Below are 17,471 nucleotides of genomic sequence, written 5' to 3'. Positions count from 1 at the left end.
TCTTTTTATTTCTTGATGGAAGAGGCTGAGCCGTTATGTTGTGAATTTGCTGCTTCTTTCATTACTGAAAATACCTTCAGTCAGCAAGTCCTGCAGTGTACAGCCACTTTTAGTATTACCGTGTGGGCTGTTCTAAATCTTGTGCTGGAAGACACTGATCATCTGCCAACTCTGGGCCATTCCTGGTGAGAAAACTTTCTTCACTTTCTTCTATGCAAATATCCATGCACATTAGAATAGAAAATGAGCTCTATATCTCTTGTGGAAGTTCTTCACCGATCTAAAGACAACAAAAGATATAAACTCCATCTCATTTGCTGGAAGCAGCCTTTTGGGAAAAAACTGCTAGGCTCTGTGCTCCAGTTTGGCAGATATTCCTTCCTGTTCAGGGTGAGGGATAAAGTAACTCTCTTGGCCTACACTGAGGAGGTGCTACACGTACTGACTGCCACAGATTGATACAGCTGCTGGTGCTACACAGGTTGTGATCTACAACCCCAAGTTGGTTTCAGATGGGAAACTAAGCACTTTTCAAGAACCACAGATGCAGAGCAAGATGTAATTGATCTAAATAAACCCTAGGGTGTCTGAAACTGCAATTCTGTATACATGGAGGAAGAACTGAAATACTGTTATGTCTTCTGGGAGAAAGAAAAAATGAACAGGCCAATTTGAGCTGCTAGCATCTACTTCCATCAGCAAAAAGGCTGAGAGCAGTAGTACACACTCCTACCATTGCCAGATACTTGCCTATACCTTAGGCAGGATACACTTCACTTCAGGCTCTTGAGTTACACTTCACACTGTGAGGGAGTTACATGGAGTATCAAGCTTAACATAAAGACTTAATCCTTACTCAAAAATTTTCCTTCATAGTGTCCCAAGTTCTCAGCTATTTGCACATATACTTCCTTCTGTATCATGTGAATTATTTGATGTTCAAACAGGCTCTGGAGGAAGGTGAGTTTTCTTCCAAAGACAAGTCAATTAGATAGTACTTCAGTGATTTCAATTTCAAGAGGAGCCAGGACTGGACTAACGAGTTCTGCAGGTTGCCTCTGCCAGATCTCAGTGTGAGGAAGCCTACACAACAGCCACCCACTATGGGACAGGCTCCACCCCACCAGATCAGTTCCTCTGATACATGATCTAGAGGATAAAAAGAAAACACGGGTCTTAAAAACTGTTTACCTGCACGTGCTTCAGTTTCTGAATGAAATGCTTTAATATTAGGAAAAAAAACAACAAACAAATCTTTTTCCTCAAGTTTTCAGTCAGCAAGGAACAGCTTTCTGCCCGTGCTTATTTCACCAATTATGAATCTTTACACTCACTAGTGGAATTCTTGTCATATTACCACCGTCCCCTACTGAAAATTTTCCTCTCTATTTACCCATTTATTTCTTCCATTCAGCAATGGAGGCAGACATCCTTAACAAAGGCATCTAATAGAGAAGAAATTACAGAGCATGCTATTTTATTCTTCGTTACAGAACTTTAACACACAGTACTTAGATTATTTCTTTCCAAGGGGACTACTTAATATAGAAATAAAACAGCACCTATCTTCAAATGTATTCAAGTACACATTTTTGTAGGTAAACTTTTGCACTGCAAATTAAGATCCATTGCAGGAAAAGAGGGGGAAACATTTTTTCAATACTGTTTTCTGTGAAATCCAAGTTGCACTGCTCATTCATGAACTACTGAAATAAAGATAACCATTCTTTCATACTGTTTAACACTGTTACAAAATAGTGCTTGCCAGGAAGCCCAAATGCTTTTTAAGTGAACCCTTTGCTTTAATTAGTATGGTAGCCCACAGGGCACAATTATGTATTGTGATGAAGCTACAATGAATATGGCTTTCCTATGCTGATAACATCATTCAAGTTTCACACAGGCAGTCTGACAACTAAGTGAGTTACAGTCCTGCAAATATATCAAGTAATACATCTTTGCACACACAGATTACATATAAAATTATTGCCATAGTAAAATCTTGGTCCATTACGCATCTTATATGGGGCAATTAGGGCATATTTGTGCTGCACTGTGAAACAGCTACCCAAACCAAGTAAACATTTCACTTAGTAGCACTAAACTTGAAGGCAGCCTCTCTCATACACATCTAATAATACCTAACTCAGATTTGAGTTTATACTGACTAGGAACGCATTATAATAATCATGTAATAAACAGGATGGAGCTAAATACTGATCAATACAAAGATTTTCTGTACCTTTTCACAGAAGCTGAACTGCAATGCCAGAATGATAATTTGCTGTTGTCATAGATTATTCAGTCATCAGCAAAACTACATCAAAAGACTTACTTAAAATTCACAGTCAAGATGACAGAGGAAGTTTTTCCAACAGTACTAATTTTGGTTTTAAGTTTAAAGTAAAAGGAGGTAGTGCAGTAAGGTTCAACCCAATCTTACTGATTCCAGGTATATTTGCCAGTGGCCTGTGGGTTGTCTTGTAATGTGATATTTGCAGAGGGTTTGTTTCCATCAGTATGTGTGTATAAGAAAACATCAGCTGGTCTCCTGGTTTAATGTCTTCTCTTTTGTCATACCTGTAGAGAACACAGAAGGTTTAGTTACATTCATCTTTACATATCAGAAGGCAGATACTTTCCAAGATAAAACATGCATGTAGAACATTCTTGCTTATATGCCTTTTTTTTTTTAAATTAATTGGAGAACAAAATACTATTTTTGAAGAGGCTACAGAGCTGGTCATTCCATGCAAGTCTTTGTGCTGTTACTATGATCTAAATTAGGACTTGTAGAATATTTCTCATCCAGTCCTTTCAGTTCTGTGGAAAAGCAACAAAGCCTATGACTATAGAAAATGACTTAAGATTATGTTTTGTCTACAAAATTCACGTTTGGATGACAGTCTTGTCTTTTTATTTTGAAGTTAAAGGAAAAAAAACCTTATGAGGCACTTCATCAGAAAACTTTCTTTTCTGGTAGAAAAACATTAAAGTTGGAGCCCCAGAAAACATCAGGGAAAATGCTCCTCTGAACACCACAGGAAAGGAAGAACAGCCTGGAAATTGAAGTGTTAACCTGGCACTTGTTCAGTTTGCTGATCTACTGCATGTTTGGGCAGGGCATTTTTGGTCAACTTTTATAAACCTGTTATATAGATAATGTGTGTATTATTACAGAATACTGAAATACATAAAAGCAACTAGTTAATTTCAAAAGTACCTAATAAATAATTGTAAGTGGACACTTGAAGAAAGCTTATATTCAGCGTAGCAGCAGAGGGAAAAAAAACAAAACCAAATGCCTTAAGTATTTGACACACATTAAAGATCTAGATGCAATTTCTGCCTGATCTGAGTCCAGAACTGAACACTTGAGTTCAGTTCATCCCTCACATATCTCAGAGGGACACAAAGTTGATATTCTAGACTTTGAGGTATCTCTCTCACTGTCTCACGAAGACACTAATATTTTGCAATAGCTATTTGTTCTTCTCTGAAGAGAAGAAGATGGAATTTGTACCCTGAGGGTTAGGATGGTCATACTGGACATGCAGCGTAATTGAGTCCTCAATCCAACAATTTCAGAAGGGGAAGGATAAGTTAAGACCAGCCCACAGTATTCCACAGACACTGTTTCCTGTATTTCTGAAAGGGGGTGACCTGGCTTCAATTTGTTCTGTGTTCCAGAAAAAAAAATTCTCCTACTTACTAATGATGGGAAACAGTATAGAAGATAGAGGTTAAGAGGAAGGTTACTTACCTTTAGTTTGCTTATGACAGAACAGTTATAAGTATCTAACTATAACAAGTGTTAAAAAATCTGCAAGCCAAGTGAGAAGTGGTGCAGCTCTTCACTGTTACCTTCTTCTGCAAGCTATTCTCCACTAGCTTTTGTAACTTCGGCACCTGATTCCTCCCACACATTTCACAATTAACTTACTCAAGTCTGTGGCTGTTAGAGAAGTGGACACAAACACTGAAGTTGTGCAATCCCAACCCTGTAGCTACTCTTGGATGCAACTGTAAGCATCTTTTACTACATGTAGCTTTCTGGCTTCTCATCTCCCTGAACTCACTGTGGGAAAAAAACCCTGGAAACAACGTATATATCTACAGAGAAGTCACATCATTTAAGATACTTGAAGCAACAGGTACATTGCAGCGAACTTAAGAATTTATGTTGATTGTTAACAAAATGCAGAACTGGACCCTGCATACCAAGTGCTTTCTCTAAAAAAAAAAAATAAATAAAGCACACTGATCTCATCTGCTATTTTCAGGAAGATCAGTTTTGATGCCATTTAGTATGATAGATGTGTTAAAGCTGGCAGAAAGAATGATATACTTTGTAAAGCTTTACCGACTACTATTTTTGCATTTTCCTCATCAGCAAATAATAAGGCCTTTCATCTGGTTACAAGCATTTCTGAATTTTATTATTTTTAAATACTTGAAGCTTACACAGCATATTTATTCCTGGTTCAAAGAGACTACGCTAATTGAAGACAAGACTGTAACACCTGTCTTGTGTAAGAATCTGCACCAAGCTTCTTTCAGTCACTCTTTGAAGAAAAAATGGATTACATGCATTTTTCTTGAGGCACATAGATCTAATCTAAGCACACCACTGAAAGCTGTTAACTTCTAAGAGACTTTTATTTGTAGACAGATTGTAGTTATCCTTAAGAATCATCAGTCCTCACAGCTGCTCCATCCATAAGATGGAGACCTTATAGCACTCTACCACTTCCTGAAGGGGGGTTGTGGTGAGGAGGGGGTAGGCCTCTTCTCCCTGATAAGTAATGACAGGACGAGAGGGAATGGCCACAAGTTGCGCCAGGGAAGATTTAGATTAGACCTCAGGAAGCATTTCTTTTCTGAAAGAGTGGTCAGGCACTGGAATGGCCTGCCTAGGGAGGTGGTTGAGGCACCATCCCTAGCGCTGTTCAAGAAGCGTTTAGATGAGGTGCTTAAGGACTTAATTTAGTAGTTGGGTAGAGATAGTGATAGGAGGATGGTTGGACTAGATGATCTTATAGGTCCTTTCCAACCTTATGAACTTATGAACTTATGAACTTATAAATCTGTCTATGAAGATGGTAGGTTAGTTTTCACCCATCTGGAACTGTCCCATTCTTAAATAAAGAGAAAATGGGCAGCTGATGCCACTAACTTTGCACTATTGTGCTGTCACACAACATGGTAGCCCTTCCTACATGAAACTTTATGATGAATCAGCCCTCCCTTGAGGCCTTTTTATGATGAGGAAAGATAAAAGCGATAGAGACAAACTACCCTATCACTGCAACACTATGAACCATCCATCAGTGGCAGGGATATTATTCATTCACTTTCCAATCCCACTGCACTACAGCCTTGCAAGCAAAAACCTCAATCAAACAACAAGAAACTTCCAAATAAACTCCATCTAAAATAGCCCAATTAAGTTAAGCACTGTATTTAGAAGGTTTTGTTTATAAAATATATTTAAGAGTAGTTTACGTCTATGTTTATATGCCTAAAAACAAAGACTGGAACATTTTAGCTAACATGAGTGTTCAATCACTAGACCCTCTCTAGATAAAAGATGCAAGGAAAAGTTATGAATAAACATTGGATTGGTAAATATGACAGGAATTGTGCCTTTAATTGTCAGTACCATCATGATACTACAGAAGAGCACAGAAGAAAATAAGGCATAGCAATATGGACAATTCCTGTAGCTCCCCCTGGGAGCACAGTATTCCCTTCTTTCTCTCTACTCCAAAATACCTCCCCCCCTCCTCAAACAATGCCAATAAATTAATATCATTTCTTCATCTTATCCTGAACACCCCAAGCGGGGAAAAACAACTCTATGTTCAGACAAACTAAAACCAAAATCTGTTTGTGCAAGGATAATTAAGGTTTTTCATTGAGATTAATTTTAAATTAGAAATCCTGACTTCAGTTGTCAGGGTAGGCTCTGAATCATAAAGATGCCCTTTTCTCGTATACATCCTGAAAAGCAAACAATGATATGCCACAAATATCTTCTACTATTTGTTTAATATTATGATTCTTAATACACCATGTATCACTTCCACTCACGGTAACAAAGCTCTCAACTGCTGTCACAGAGAATGAATGTAACCATAGCCTACGTGACAGAAGCTTTAATATAATCCATTTGAAGGATGTTCCACATAAAAACAAATTTTGAATATTAGTAAGTAGATAAGCCTCACTTTGCAACACCACTTAAAAACAGATAAAATGAGATTCCCCCCATAAATATTAAAAGATAATTTATCAATAAAAAATAATGTATGTTCTATCAAGAAAAACATTCATCTGCAACCACGTTTTACAAAACCCAGTGAAATAGCAAACTTTGCTCTTTTAAATATATTAGTAAATAGTAGCTTGTAGCTTTAGTAAAAATAACTTTTGCACTCTTTCTTTTTCCTTAGGTATTTAAAGATACAGTATTTAAGCAGAACAGAAAATTGTAGATTTCTGTTTCTAAATTGACTGCACATATCCAAATTCCCTGAAGATTCATGCATATATATATATATAAAAATAAAGTCAGGTGCTTATTTTATTAAATATATATATTTCTTTTTAAATGTGAACATACCTCCAATCTGAGTTGATTTCTAGAAACCGAGAGACTCCTGTTTGTGCTGCAGCTACATCAATGTGAACAGAGACCTCTACAGAAACAAAAGTTTCAAGATCACTGTAAGATCACTGATTAGTTTGGTAACAGAATAGTAGCTGTAAAGATGTACATAAACAGTGCAAAGAAGCATTCTTTACATGTATTGACTAACAAAAAAACTACCATTTAAGTTAGCTGAACCCACCTCAAAACCAACCACACATACCTGCCGTTGAAGGTACCAACTCATGCAACTTCTGAATTGCTACTCCTCCAGGATAATTGAAGTGTGAAACATACAGAGAAGTTCCAGAATAAGCAGCATTAACTAGAAGATGCGTTACAACAAAAAAGGATCCAAGTTTGTACAGCCAGGATTTTCGGTAGTTATTCAGGCTATTGAGAGGGGGGGGAAAAAAAAGTAAGACTAAACTTACTTCTGTTTCATAATGGTCATTGATTGTTTTGATCTTTCACAAAAAATCAAAGTTAGATAATACAGAACAGTGAAAGCTTTATTACAATCATATAAGGAATGTATTATTACTTTAAGACTAGATTCCAGCAACAAACATTTGAATGTGAATATTTGTATTAAGAAAACTAAAGCCTATCATTACAGCTAAGTATTTCTGTGCTCTTAACTTGTACTTATGAATGTACTTTCCAGATAAATTGAGAACTCAAATTTGTTTACTCAATATACTTCATAATTTTATATAAACGCCAAGTTTCATGAGCTCCACTTGCTCATTAACCAATTTCCTAGGGAAACTTATGTTACCAACATACTAGTACCTTTTTCTCTTGTGGATAAGCTGAATTACAATAGCATGACTGCAATTCAGAACTCTAAATCAGAGCTCTTTTTTTTTTTTTACTCTGCCATACACTTGCCAAATCATTTCAAATCCTATCACACTTTCCTTTGTCTCTATTTCCCTCACTAGTACAATAGGTAGAATGATACATTCTTTCTAGAGCTTCTCTAGATTTTAGAATCACAATTCCAAGAGAGAAAGAAGTGTATAAGAACAGTAATAAGTTTTCCTTCTCTTTACATTTTCAGAATAAAATGAAAAAAGTAATTTCAAACTTACATTCGTGAGCACACTTTAGCAGCTACTATGTTGAAGACAGGGAAAGTGTATATGATAAAACGTAGCTCTTTATGTGGAAGAAATGAATACAAGAAAATAAAGCCCAGTGCTGGCAAAAGCAACAGCCGAGTTCTCTTTTCTGATGCACCTAAAGGTACAAATACAATGCTGCATCCCAAAGCACGAGGCAGAGCTGAATAGAAATACCACAAGAAGGGGGATGTCTTCGAAGTGGAAAGGAGAGTTAAGGACTGTTTTACTATTAACAAGACATTATTCTTTACAGTAGCATACAAAATTTGCAAATATGCAGTAGATTTTTTTCCATATCAGATTATTCCAGGGATTTGGTTTTCAGCTTTACTCCTTTGAGAAACAAAAGCAGTTGCCAATCCGCTTTCAAATCATCTAATAAAGGTACATCAAGTAGTGTTAATGAGAAAAAACACAGGAAAGGAACCTAGATTTATACTTGGACACCACATAGAAAAAAAATCAGGAGGAGAAAGTTTAATTTTAAGGGAAGATCTAAGGTACAGACATTGTCTTATACAATTCACATAAGTTCTACTTTTCATTAATATTTATTTATTTAGTCAACATAACACTTAAACTGAGTCTCAGGAATAGGTCTTCACTTTAGCTAACAGTGTTACAGCTCTCCTTCCCTGGATGTTTCAAAGGATACTCCCCAGTTGGAACTTTTGTTCAAAACTGTGTTATACCACAGTACTTTCCCTTCAGGCCACACAAGTTGCCTCCAAAACAGAGAGTCCACAGCCACTGTTAGTCCTGAAAGAATTAAATACACATCTGGATGAATTAAAAACTAAGATAAATCAAGCAAGTACATCCACACTGCACATTTACTGATGACAGCAACATGAACTTGAATATGCACTGTAAGCCTGACCCAAAACAACAGAAAAGGCAGAATCTGTCTATAATGCAAGGGAAATGCAGGAGGGGGAGGTACTTCCTAATGGAAAATGACATGTCACCTAAGAATCTAATTGGGGATTTGCTTAACTCCAACCCCAGGCTGGAAATACAATGGTTTAAATAAATTGTTTAAAAAAAAAAAAAAAAAGAATAGAGCACTGAGTACAATGAATGGTAAGAAATATACATTTTAACTTGAAATAGTACTAGATTTTTATTGTAAAGCTGCTAAGAAGTTTGTTACTATTTACTAGGTGGGAGGGAAGAAGGATGATAAAGGAATAAACGAAAACTAAAAGAGCAGCAAATCCATCAGTCCTATCTCCCCCACTCAGCTCTCCAAGAATTGCTCTGGTATTTATGAAGTCTGGGAGTGGGAGTACCAGGGAAACTCCTGTTGGACCTCTGGACTCTTTCAGTATGAGGTGCCTCCAAATGCACGTGCAGTGATGTTTTACTGTTTGTTGTCCACACTGCAGAAAATCGAGCATACTACCAGAGCTCATCATTGGTCAGGATTTTTATCAGGCAGGCTGGCAGAAAAGCTTAGAGCATTTACATGCATGTGCATGAGCTGCCCATGGATAGGTAGAAACAGCTTCTCATGGATAACATATCCTATATGTTAGGATATATCCTAACATGGATAATCATAGCTGTTCATATTAATGGAGTAAACAGACAGTAAGGAGAATTTTCTTAAACCTTAAGCATCTACAAAGCAGAACTGTGACCCGCCACAATCCTCTTGTTCAGCATTACCTGTCTGTCACATTTTCATTTTATCCTTGGGTTCAGTTTGTCATCATGGCAATAGATAATGCAGTTGATAATGAACCTGGACCTACAGCCTACAACTTATGCCTGTAAGATTTTTCAAGACCAGGACATCATACAGGACATCTAAAGGCAGAGGTCATAGTATCTTTAGGTGGCTTTGTGCTTACTTCCTTACACACAAATATTCAAGGAATAAATGTGTTTGTAGTATTACTGGTAAACAGAATGAAACAAAACAAAGCCCTAAGGGCCATGACACCAGAAAAAAAAAAACCAAAAAGGAAAATCTCCATATTTCTGATGAATTTATTATGTGGCTTCCCCGCCCCCCAGCAAATACTTACCCAACCAAAAAAATCCAGCTGGAACAGCATGGGAAAGTATCTTTAAAATGGAGATTCTTCTAGTTAAAAACGTCACTAGAAGCATGAGGCCTAAGAATATGGCAAGCTCTGATCTGAAGACTATAATTGCCAAAGAAGAGAACCAAATGAACGGCCTCTGCTTTTGCTGAATCCAAAACGTCAATGCCAGCAGCACTGTAAAGATAAAAATATACTGTCTCATTTATTTGCTCTCTACAAGGCAATGCTTTTATTAATACAAGCATCCTGTTACTCAAATTTCCCAACCCATCCCATCTCACTCGTCCTATGAGTTTTGGTACAGAAATTCTTCTTCTGTTATAAAAATGCAATTTGTAAAATTATGTAGCACACTATGATGCTTCAGTAATTAGGAAAAGCAGATCACAGAAGGAACACATGGCAGCTCTTCAGGACAGTGCTTTTGACAGTTTTTGACCCCCCCATCCCCTTCAAACTTAAGAGTGCTAACAGCCCTTTGAAGTAAGACTCATAATCATTGTTTCCCACCATCTACTAAAAAGATTCTTTCCTTGGATTAGCAAATCTTGTATTAATGACAACAACATCTTATTTTAACTATGAAAAAGAGACTAGACTATGGCTGAGGGAGAAGGAACTATGGATCCATTTATAATGCTAGCTGTGGAGATACAGTTTACATCAAAGTTCTCAATAAAACTACAGAGTTCAAATCACATGATAACGCTGACTACATTACAAAGTGGTCTTGACCCTAAGCAAAATCCAAGAGAACAATACCAACTGATTACATGTGAAATGCTAAGAGTACAAACACTGGAAAAATTTTCTATTTTTAGTACCTACAGAAACGATCGGGAAAGTTTATTACTACAGTGTTCACTGATTGAGTTCTTTGTTTTGTTTTTCAGATCTATAAAAGTTCTTACACCAACCTCATGATTTTAATAACTGAGCAAATTCCACTGAAGCATTAAGTGACTATGCTAATATCTATCACATGTGGTTAGGTTTACCTCTCATCATCTCTGGGGAAAAACTGTATGCGTAGAGTATGATTTTGACACTGATTTTTAATTCCAGTTCTTTAAGTGTACAAACTGTTGCATTTATAGATGATTTCAGAAAACTATGGTGGAGAGGCTGCTGTGGGAGTTATCAGTCTTATGAGAAAGCTGTTTCCTGTGTAGATCAAGTCCCACAGATTTGTGGTGTTTCTTTTTTGTTTGTTAAACAGAAAGTATGCCTACTGCCTTTCCAATTCCTCTACGTTCTATGGATTAGATAAGTGCACTACAACCTCTGACAAACACCAACTCACTGTATATAAAATCTGAATATTAAACAGTCACTGTATGCACTTCTGGAAAAAAACCCTCAAAACTGCTGAAGTTTTCTCATATTGTTATCACACAGCATAACCAAGTATAAATATAGAAAAAAATAAGTAAAAAAAACCATAGAAAAAACCAAGTATAAATATAGAAAAAAATATAGAAAAAGTCAGCCTAAATAATAATTTAATTATATATACATTTGAGAAGAATTTTTACATTTTAAGATCATCTACACACAAATACTTACCAAAAGGAAGTGCAAATACATTAGGGAGGGTTCGCGTACAATAAAACATCAAGTGAAACTGAGTCACAGTTATGAGACAGAAGACTGTTGATGTAGTTGCTCCAAACTGCTTTCTAACTTCTTTTTGCAACTTCCATAGCGTGTAAATCACACTGAGCCCCAGGCTTCCTCTGACTATTATTAGAATAAAAGTGGGAAATAAGAACAGTATCAGACTGATCACTGATGAACATGTAAGCAGTTACTAAGAATATACTGAAGAGCTTATAATACAAGCTACTCTAAAGAAAAAAACCAAATCCTTCCCACATTGGTTTGTATGCTTTAACTCACCTTTAACTTGCTTAATGCCTTTGCACAGGGGTCAGTGATTCTCTGCTCAAGTCAAATAGTATTTTCCAAAGTGTAAATGGAAGCATACACTGGGACGTGATCTCCAAATACACTTTATCTATTTATTAGCAAAAACTGTGTGTGTTGTTAATCATACACACAAACAAAAAAAAAAAAGGAATTACCACACTGGCTCTGAGTAACTACAGTTTGTAAAATCCCTCAATAGGGAAAAGGAGTATCACATTTTAACCACTGATTCAAACACTAAACGTTACCACAGCACAATAAATCAGTCTGAATTCAAAGTTTACATACCTATCAGCTGGGAGTAAAACTTGGACATTTTTAACAGGGAAAGTATGTATATAGCTGGGCTGGAAAGAGCAGCAATAAAAATTGGTCCAAGAAATGTTCTTGGGACAACTCCTGGAAATTCATGATGGTCATACTGCAAAAAGGAAAATTTAAGATAGGCAAATTAGAAACAAAGGAGAAGCAGGATAAGTTATATCACTGTTGCATTTACCCTACTCACACAGAAAGGAACAGCAGCAAGTTTTAACAGTATCCAAAAAAAAAAAGAACACCTTATTTTCAACTTACCTTATCCAAGTCCAGTTGGTGGTACACAACATCATGTATAGCCTGTAGGTTAAAACTTTCTTCCACTTTTGTAAATGGACAGACAGTTAGATGAATGAAGGCCACAATAATAATCAACAACAGTAATGGGAACGACCGCCCACTTGAGCTCCTCTTCTGAGCCATCTTGTGTTTGAAATTCGTGTATATTCACCTATCAAGACCAGAAGTTAAAAGAACACATTAATAATATGGCACTAAGTATAGAAACTAAAATAGAGAGATTGGAGAGGCCAATTCATACAGAAAAAGGTACTACAATATTAAACAAAGAAAAAAACCTGAATAATCTACAGGTTATTAGATAGATAGCCAAAATCACATTCAGACTAAATGTCAAGATTTGTGCCATCTCCTGCAAGTGCAAAGGCTTTTATTTTCAATCTACAAAACCTCGGTTAACCCTACTTAAGATGTTTCCCTTTGTGCCCCATACTATCACCACTGCCATGAGCACCATCTCAATTACGTCTGTCTTCTATGGGAGACAGCTCTGTAATTAATTCTCCTTTAATCTCATACTGGATTTACACATGAGATTCAGAACATACTATCTCTTTTGTCTGGGGCTCTGAAGCTCGTGGGAGAGAAAGCTAGAAGATTATTAATTGTTCAGAACAGAGTACTTTGAACTTTTGAGTTTGCTAGCTTGCCAGTGGCTAGGTACAGTCTTGGCAAGCAAAAAAGGAAACCCCTTGGCACCCACACACCATTACTGTGAGCATGACACTCCTTCATAGAAGGAAAGGCCTTCTGTCCATAGTACTTCATTCCACAACACTATGCTGACCCATGGCATTATCTGCAAAGTATTTCATAATATATCAAGGAAATAAAAATACATATTTTAATGCTAATCTTCAGTATTTTAAAATCATGAACTTAAGTTATTTTCCATTATCATTTCCAACAGAAACATGTCAGTCTAGTTCTAGTCTTTTAACCTAGAAAAGTGGGAAGCTTAAATTAAGTTTGAAAATGGCACTTTTTAGGTATAATCGGGTTTTTGGTTGGAAATATTTTCTCCTTTGTTTTTGTCTAAATCTGTCCAAACAAACGTAAGACAACTGGCAGATTTATTAGGATCACGTAGCAACTAGGTCCAAGAATCACCTTTTCCTCAATTAATATGTCCTGCTTACTAGTAAAGATAGACAGATATAATAATGACAAACATTATTTCCAAACTAAATCAGTTAATCACAAAAATTATACAGTTCCTATAAATAGCATGTATCTATATACTGCACTATATTCACAGGTTGCTCCAAAAATAAAGCTTCCTATTTATTTCCATGGAAACTACAACAGATACACAGAACAAAACATCACTAGTTGGCAGAGCAAATTCTAAGCTATCAAACAACTTTTTTCAACACATCATCACCATTAACTACACATTTTTGACAGCAGCAAACAATAGTCTACATGCTACAGTTGTAGAAACCTGCACCAGCAGAGGTGATCCACCATCACCACTGCTGAAACTCACCACCCACCACCTCACTGTTGGTGGAAAGGTTCAGCCCCTACACATCCATCCCTGATGTCATGGACCAATATAATAAAACAGGAAGCAATATGTTCAGAGCCCTCATATATACACACATCTACGTAAGTGTGTATATATATATTCCTACATGTAACATTAGAAATTGCCAGAAAATAGTACTAGAAATACTCTATTTTGCATAATTACTATTACAGACTCTCACAAAAGCTCTGATCTGGGGCTCAAAGGAAGAGTTATGTGGTAGGTCTTGAAAATTTGTGCCTTGTTGTTTTCCAATGTAAAGAGCCCAAGTAAACACAACCCATGAAGTGGAAAGTGTTTTTAACCCATGCCTAGTACTACATTTTTTTTTTTTTTTTTTACACAAATGGATAAAAATGAGTTCTGTCACAACATAATCCTTTTTCCACAGCAACAGTAAATGAGGTATTGGACTACCACTTCAAGAAGTGCTGGGCAGGAATTAAGTATCTGTGTGGCGCAGTTTATCTTGTACAAACCATTGCCTCTAGAAAGCTCCCTTGCTGAATTCTTCCATTAAATACAGAAGACATCTCACATTTCTGGCAAATTTACCCACAGAGAAACAGACACTGAAGGATCAGGTCATATAGCAGCACAGATGTTTGAACAACTTGTCTTTGACACGGAACAACGTGTATTACAGCAGCAAGCTGAGTTTCTCCTCATTCACAAACCTCAGCTATTTCAGGACTCAGTGAATCCTTATAAAAAGACTCAAGTGCTAAGTTTTATCAACTTCCAACTTCATAAACCTGAGTATGATTAAAGCTACACATCCCATACACTGTTAATCACAAAGCTTTCTTTTTTCCTTCATTTCTACAGCTTCATAGAGTCCAATCCTAGCATATGCCTGAAGCAAGGAAGCTTTTGCCAGGGCACTCAGATTTTGAAGATAATTGCATGCATTATACGCACTGAAATTCCCTGAAGGGAAACAAGGTAGGTGATTAAAAACAAAGCATGAAGTCAACACCTAGTTTTCTGAGATAAAGTTTAATAAATTTAGTGATCTTGTCAAGTTTCAAGATAACCTGCCCTGTTGAAAATTTATGATGACAAGCCTCAAAATTCAAGTGGCATTTATCATGATAGGCAGGCACTGAATTTGATGTTTAAAATGAGCTTTCTATATAAAGGCAGAAACATATGCAACTTAAGGTTTTTATTTTTAAATGCCAAAAACAGGCTTTAATTGAAAAACCTACCTTTTAATAATGAAAGAGAAATACAGTAAGCAAATACAGTCAGTCTTATTCATCACCAATAGTCTATAAGCTTTTGAATAATCTTTATCAGAACATGCAACATAACAATATTTACTCCCTCAAAGAAATTGAACCACAGAAAGGGAGAGATTTTACACATAGGGACTTCATCCCCTCCTGGAATTTAACAGGGTGAAAGTAAATTGATTTTGTACACATTAAAGAAACAAAAGTCTGAAACACTTCTTTCAAAAAAAAAAAACTTATTCTTTTCTTTATACTTCTTTTGTGGAAGCGTTACTAGTTTGAAGAATGAACTTTTTAATCTTCCCTATTTGGCTCAGTTGTGTCTTTCAGACACTCTTCAGGATATATACATTAAGAGTTCTGCAGCCAACCTGCATGCCGAATCACAGACTCATTCAGGTTGGAAGAAGACCACTGAGATCAAGTAGTCCAATTATCAACTCATCAGCATGCCCACTAAACTGTACCCTTAAGTACCACATCTACACATTTCTGAACGCCTCCAAGGCAGTGTCTCTACCACTTCCCTGTTCCAATTCTTCACTATGCTTAAGATTTTTTTTCCTAATACCCAGCCTAAACCTCCCCTGGTGCAACTTAAGGCCACTGACCAAGTCATATCACTTGTTAAGCAGGAGGTCAACCCCCAGCTCATCACAACCTCCTTTCAAACAGGATGAAAGCAATAAGGTCTCCCCTGAGCCTCCTCTTCTCCAGTCTTAACAATCCCAGTTCCCTCTGCTGCTCCCCGTAAGACTCGTGCTCCAGACCCTTCACAGCTTCAATGCCCTTCTCTGGATACACTGCAGGGCTTCAACATATTTCTTGCAGCAAGGAGCCCAAAACTGAACGCAGCACTCAATGTGCAGCCTCATCAGTCCTGAGTACAGAAGGACGACCACCTCCCTGCTCCTGCTCACTGCACTGCTTTTGAAACAAGCCCAGATGCCATTGGACTTCTTGACCACCTGGGCGCACTGCTTGGCTCACGTTCAGCAGGAAAAAAAAGAACAAGAAGGAACACGATAACTGCTAATTTCAGATATATTTCCTCATTAGTTTGGGAGCTTATGAAAAAAGAAGGAAGAAAGCAACGGGGAATAGAAATTCGAGCCACGAAGCCCGGGACAGGAGCAGCTGTAAAGGAGCCACGCACACCCCCGCCCTGAGCGGGACCACCGGCCCTTAAGCACCAACGACCTCCGCTCCGCGCGGGCACAGCGCCCCCCGGCGGCCGCTCCGCGCAGCGCCGCCAGCCGGGCACGGGTCGGGCGCTCCTCCTCGCTCCCAGCGTCACCTAAAGGTGCAAAAGCGCCGCAGCGACCGAGCTCCGCGCTTCAGAAACGCGAAGTTAGGGTCGGTGCCAAACGAATCAAGTACGCGACCGCATCCTGCGCGCTGTACCCCTCCGGGTGCCCTAGGAGTTACCCTTAAAGCAAGGAAATGAGAAATCACAACGACTTCACGCCAGGTTATAGGGACAGCTTTTAGGAACGCACTGATCCCCTTACTGACGTCCACGCGCTTCCCCCTGATTGCCACAAAGGGGCTTCGGGATAAAGATCGCTGCCGAGACGAGACGCTTCCAGACGAGGTGCTGAGCCCGACCGGGCGGGGGGAGCGGGGTGACCCCAACCCACGGGGCCACAGCCGCTCATCCCCATCCCCCCCCCCACCCACATGCCACGGCAGCACTCCGCGACAGAAATCGTGCCCAGCGGCTGTAGCAGCGACAACGCTCACGCCCGGCAGTCAGCCCTGGCCCCCGCTCGCTAACCAGCGAAGGGCCGATGACCGCAAGGGCGGGATCTCTCGGGGAAGCCGTGCAGCGGCCGCTCCCCGCCCGCTTTCCCTTTGCCCCCTCCGCCTGCCATCCCTTCCCTCGTGCAGCCGCCACCGCGCATCTCCGTTTCACCTCTGCCCCCAGCGCCGCGCCCGTCCCGCACTCACCCCGCGGCGCTCCACGTGGCCGCCCCGCAGAGGGCGCCGGCGGGAGGGGGGAGGGGAGAAAAAGCTCCGAGCTCACGTGACCGCCACCCCGCCGGCCATGTTAGGTAAGGGCAGGACGCGCCGCTTGCCGCTCGGTAGCAAGCCAAATAGAAATGGTGGCCAACCCCGAAGCCCACACTCGTGATGGCGGCGGAGCCCGGAGTCACTCTCCGCCCCACCCCCCGCCCGGCTCTCAGTGCACGCGGGGGGCTCCGATTGGCCCGGAGCGTGGCGGGCGCTGATTGGTCCACGTTCCCCCTCTCCCACCGCCTCCACCAATGGCCGCTGGCGGTCGGAGCGTGCGTGGGGCTGACGCGGAAATCTGAATGG

At 39.1% G+C, this 17,471-nt stretch overlaps 2 protein-coding genes across 3 annotated transcripts in view; both read right to left on the bottom strand.

Moving 5' to 3' along the window:
• The window catches only part of BRD1 (bromodomain containing 1), a 373,526-nt gene that overhangs the window by 95,521 nt on the left and 260,534 nt on the right, over window positions 1–17,471 (bottom strand). The window lies entirely within an intron of this gene.
• Window positions 1,371–17,122, bottom strand: ALG12 (ALG12 alpha-1,6-mannosyltransferase). Of its 2 annotated transcripts, XM_065743541.1 has the most exons (10): window positions 17,103–17,122; window positions 12,342–12,534; window positions 12,054–12,186; window positions 11,403–11,576; window positions 9,816–10,010; window positions 8,438–8,541; window positions 7,750–7,973; window positions 6,876–7,045; window positions 6,626–6,701; window positions 1,371–2,580 (listed from the first exon to the last, which is right to left on the bottom strand). In XM_065743541.1, the coding sequence occupies exons 2-10, from the start codon at window positions 12,504–12,506 to the stop codon at window positions 2,349–2,351; spliced, it is 1,473 nt and encodes a 490-aa protein (XP_065599613.1). In that variant the 5' UTR covers window positions 12,507–12,534; window positions 17,103–17,122; the 3' UTR covers window positions 1,371–2,348. The 2 variants fall into 2 exon arrangements, with proteins under 2 accessions (XP_065599613.1, XP_065599614.1); XM_065743542.1 differs by lacking the exon at window positions 6,626–6,701 and having other exon boundaries at window positions 2,446–2,580.

This window comes from Cyrtonyx montezumae, unplaced genomic scaffold (assembly GCF_038088225.1).
Source record: "Cyrtonyx montezumae isolate F1298 unplaced genomic scaffold, pur_monq_1.0 scaffold_3, whole genome shotgun sequence".
Classification (NCBI taxonomy): domain Eukaryota; kingdom Metazoa; phylum Chordata; class Aves; order Galliformes; family Odontophoridae; genus Cyrtonyx; species Cyrtonyx montezumae.
Note: the sequence above shows the minus strand (reverse complement) of the source record. Positions and strands in the feature narration are given on the sequence as shown.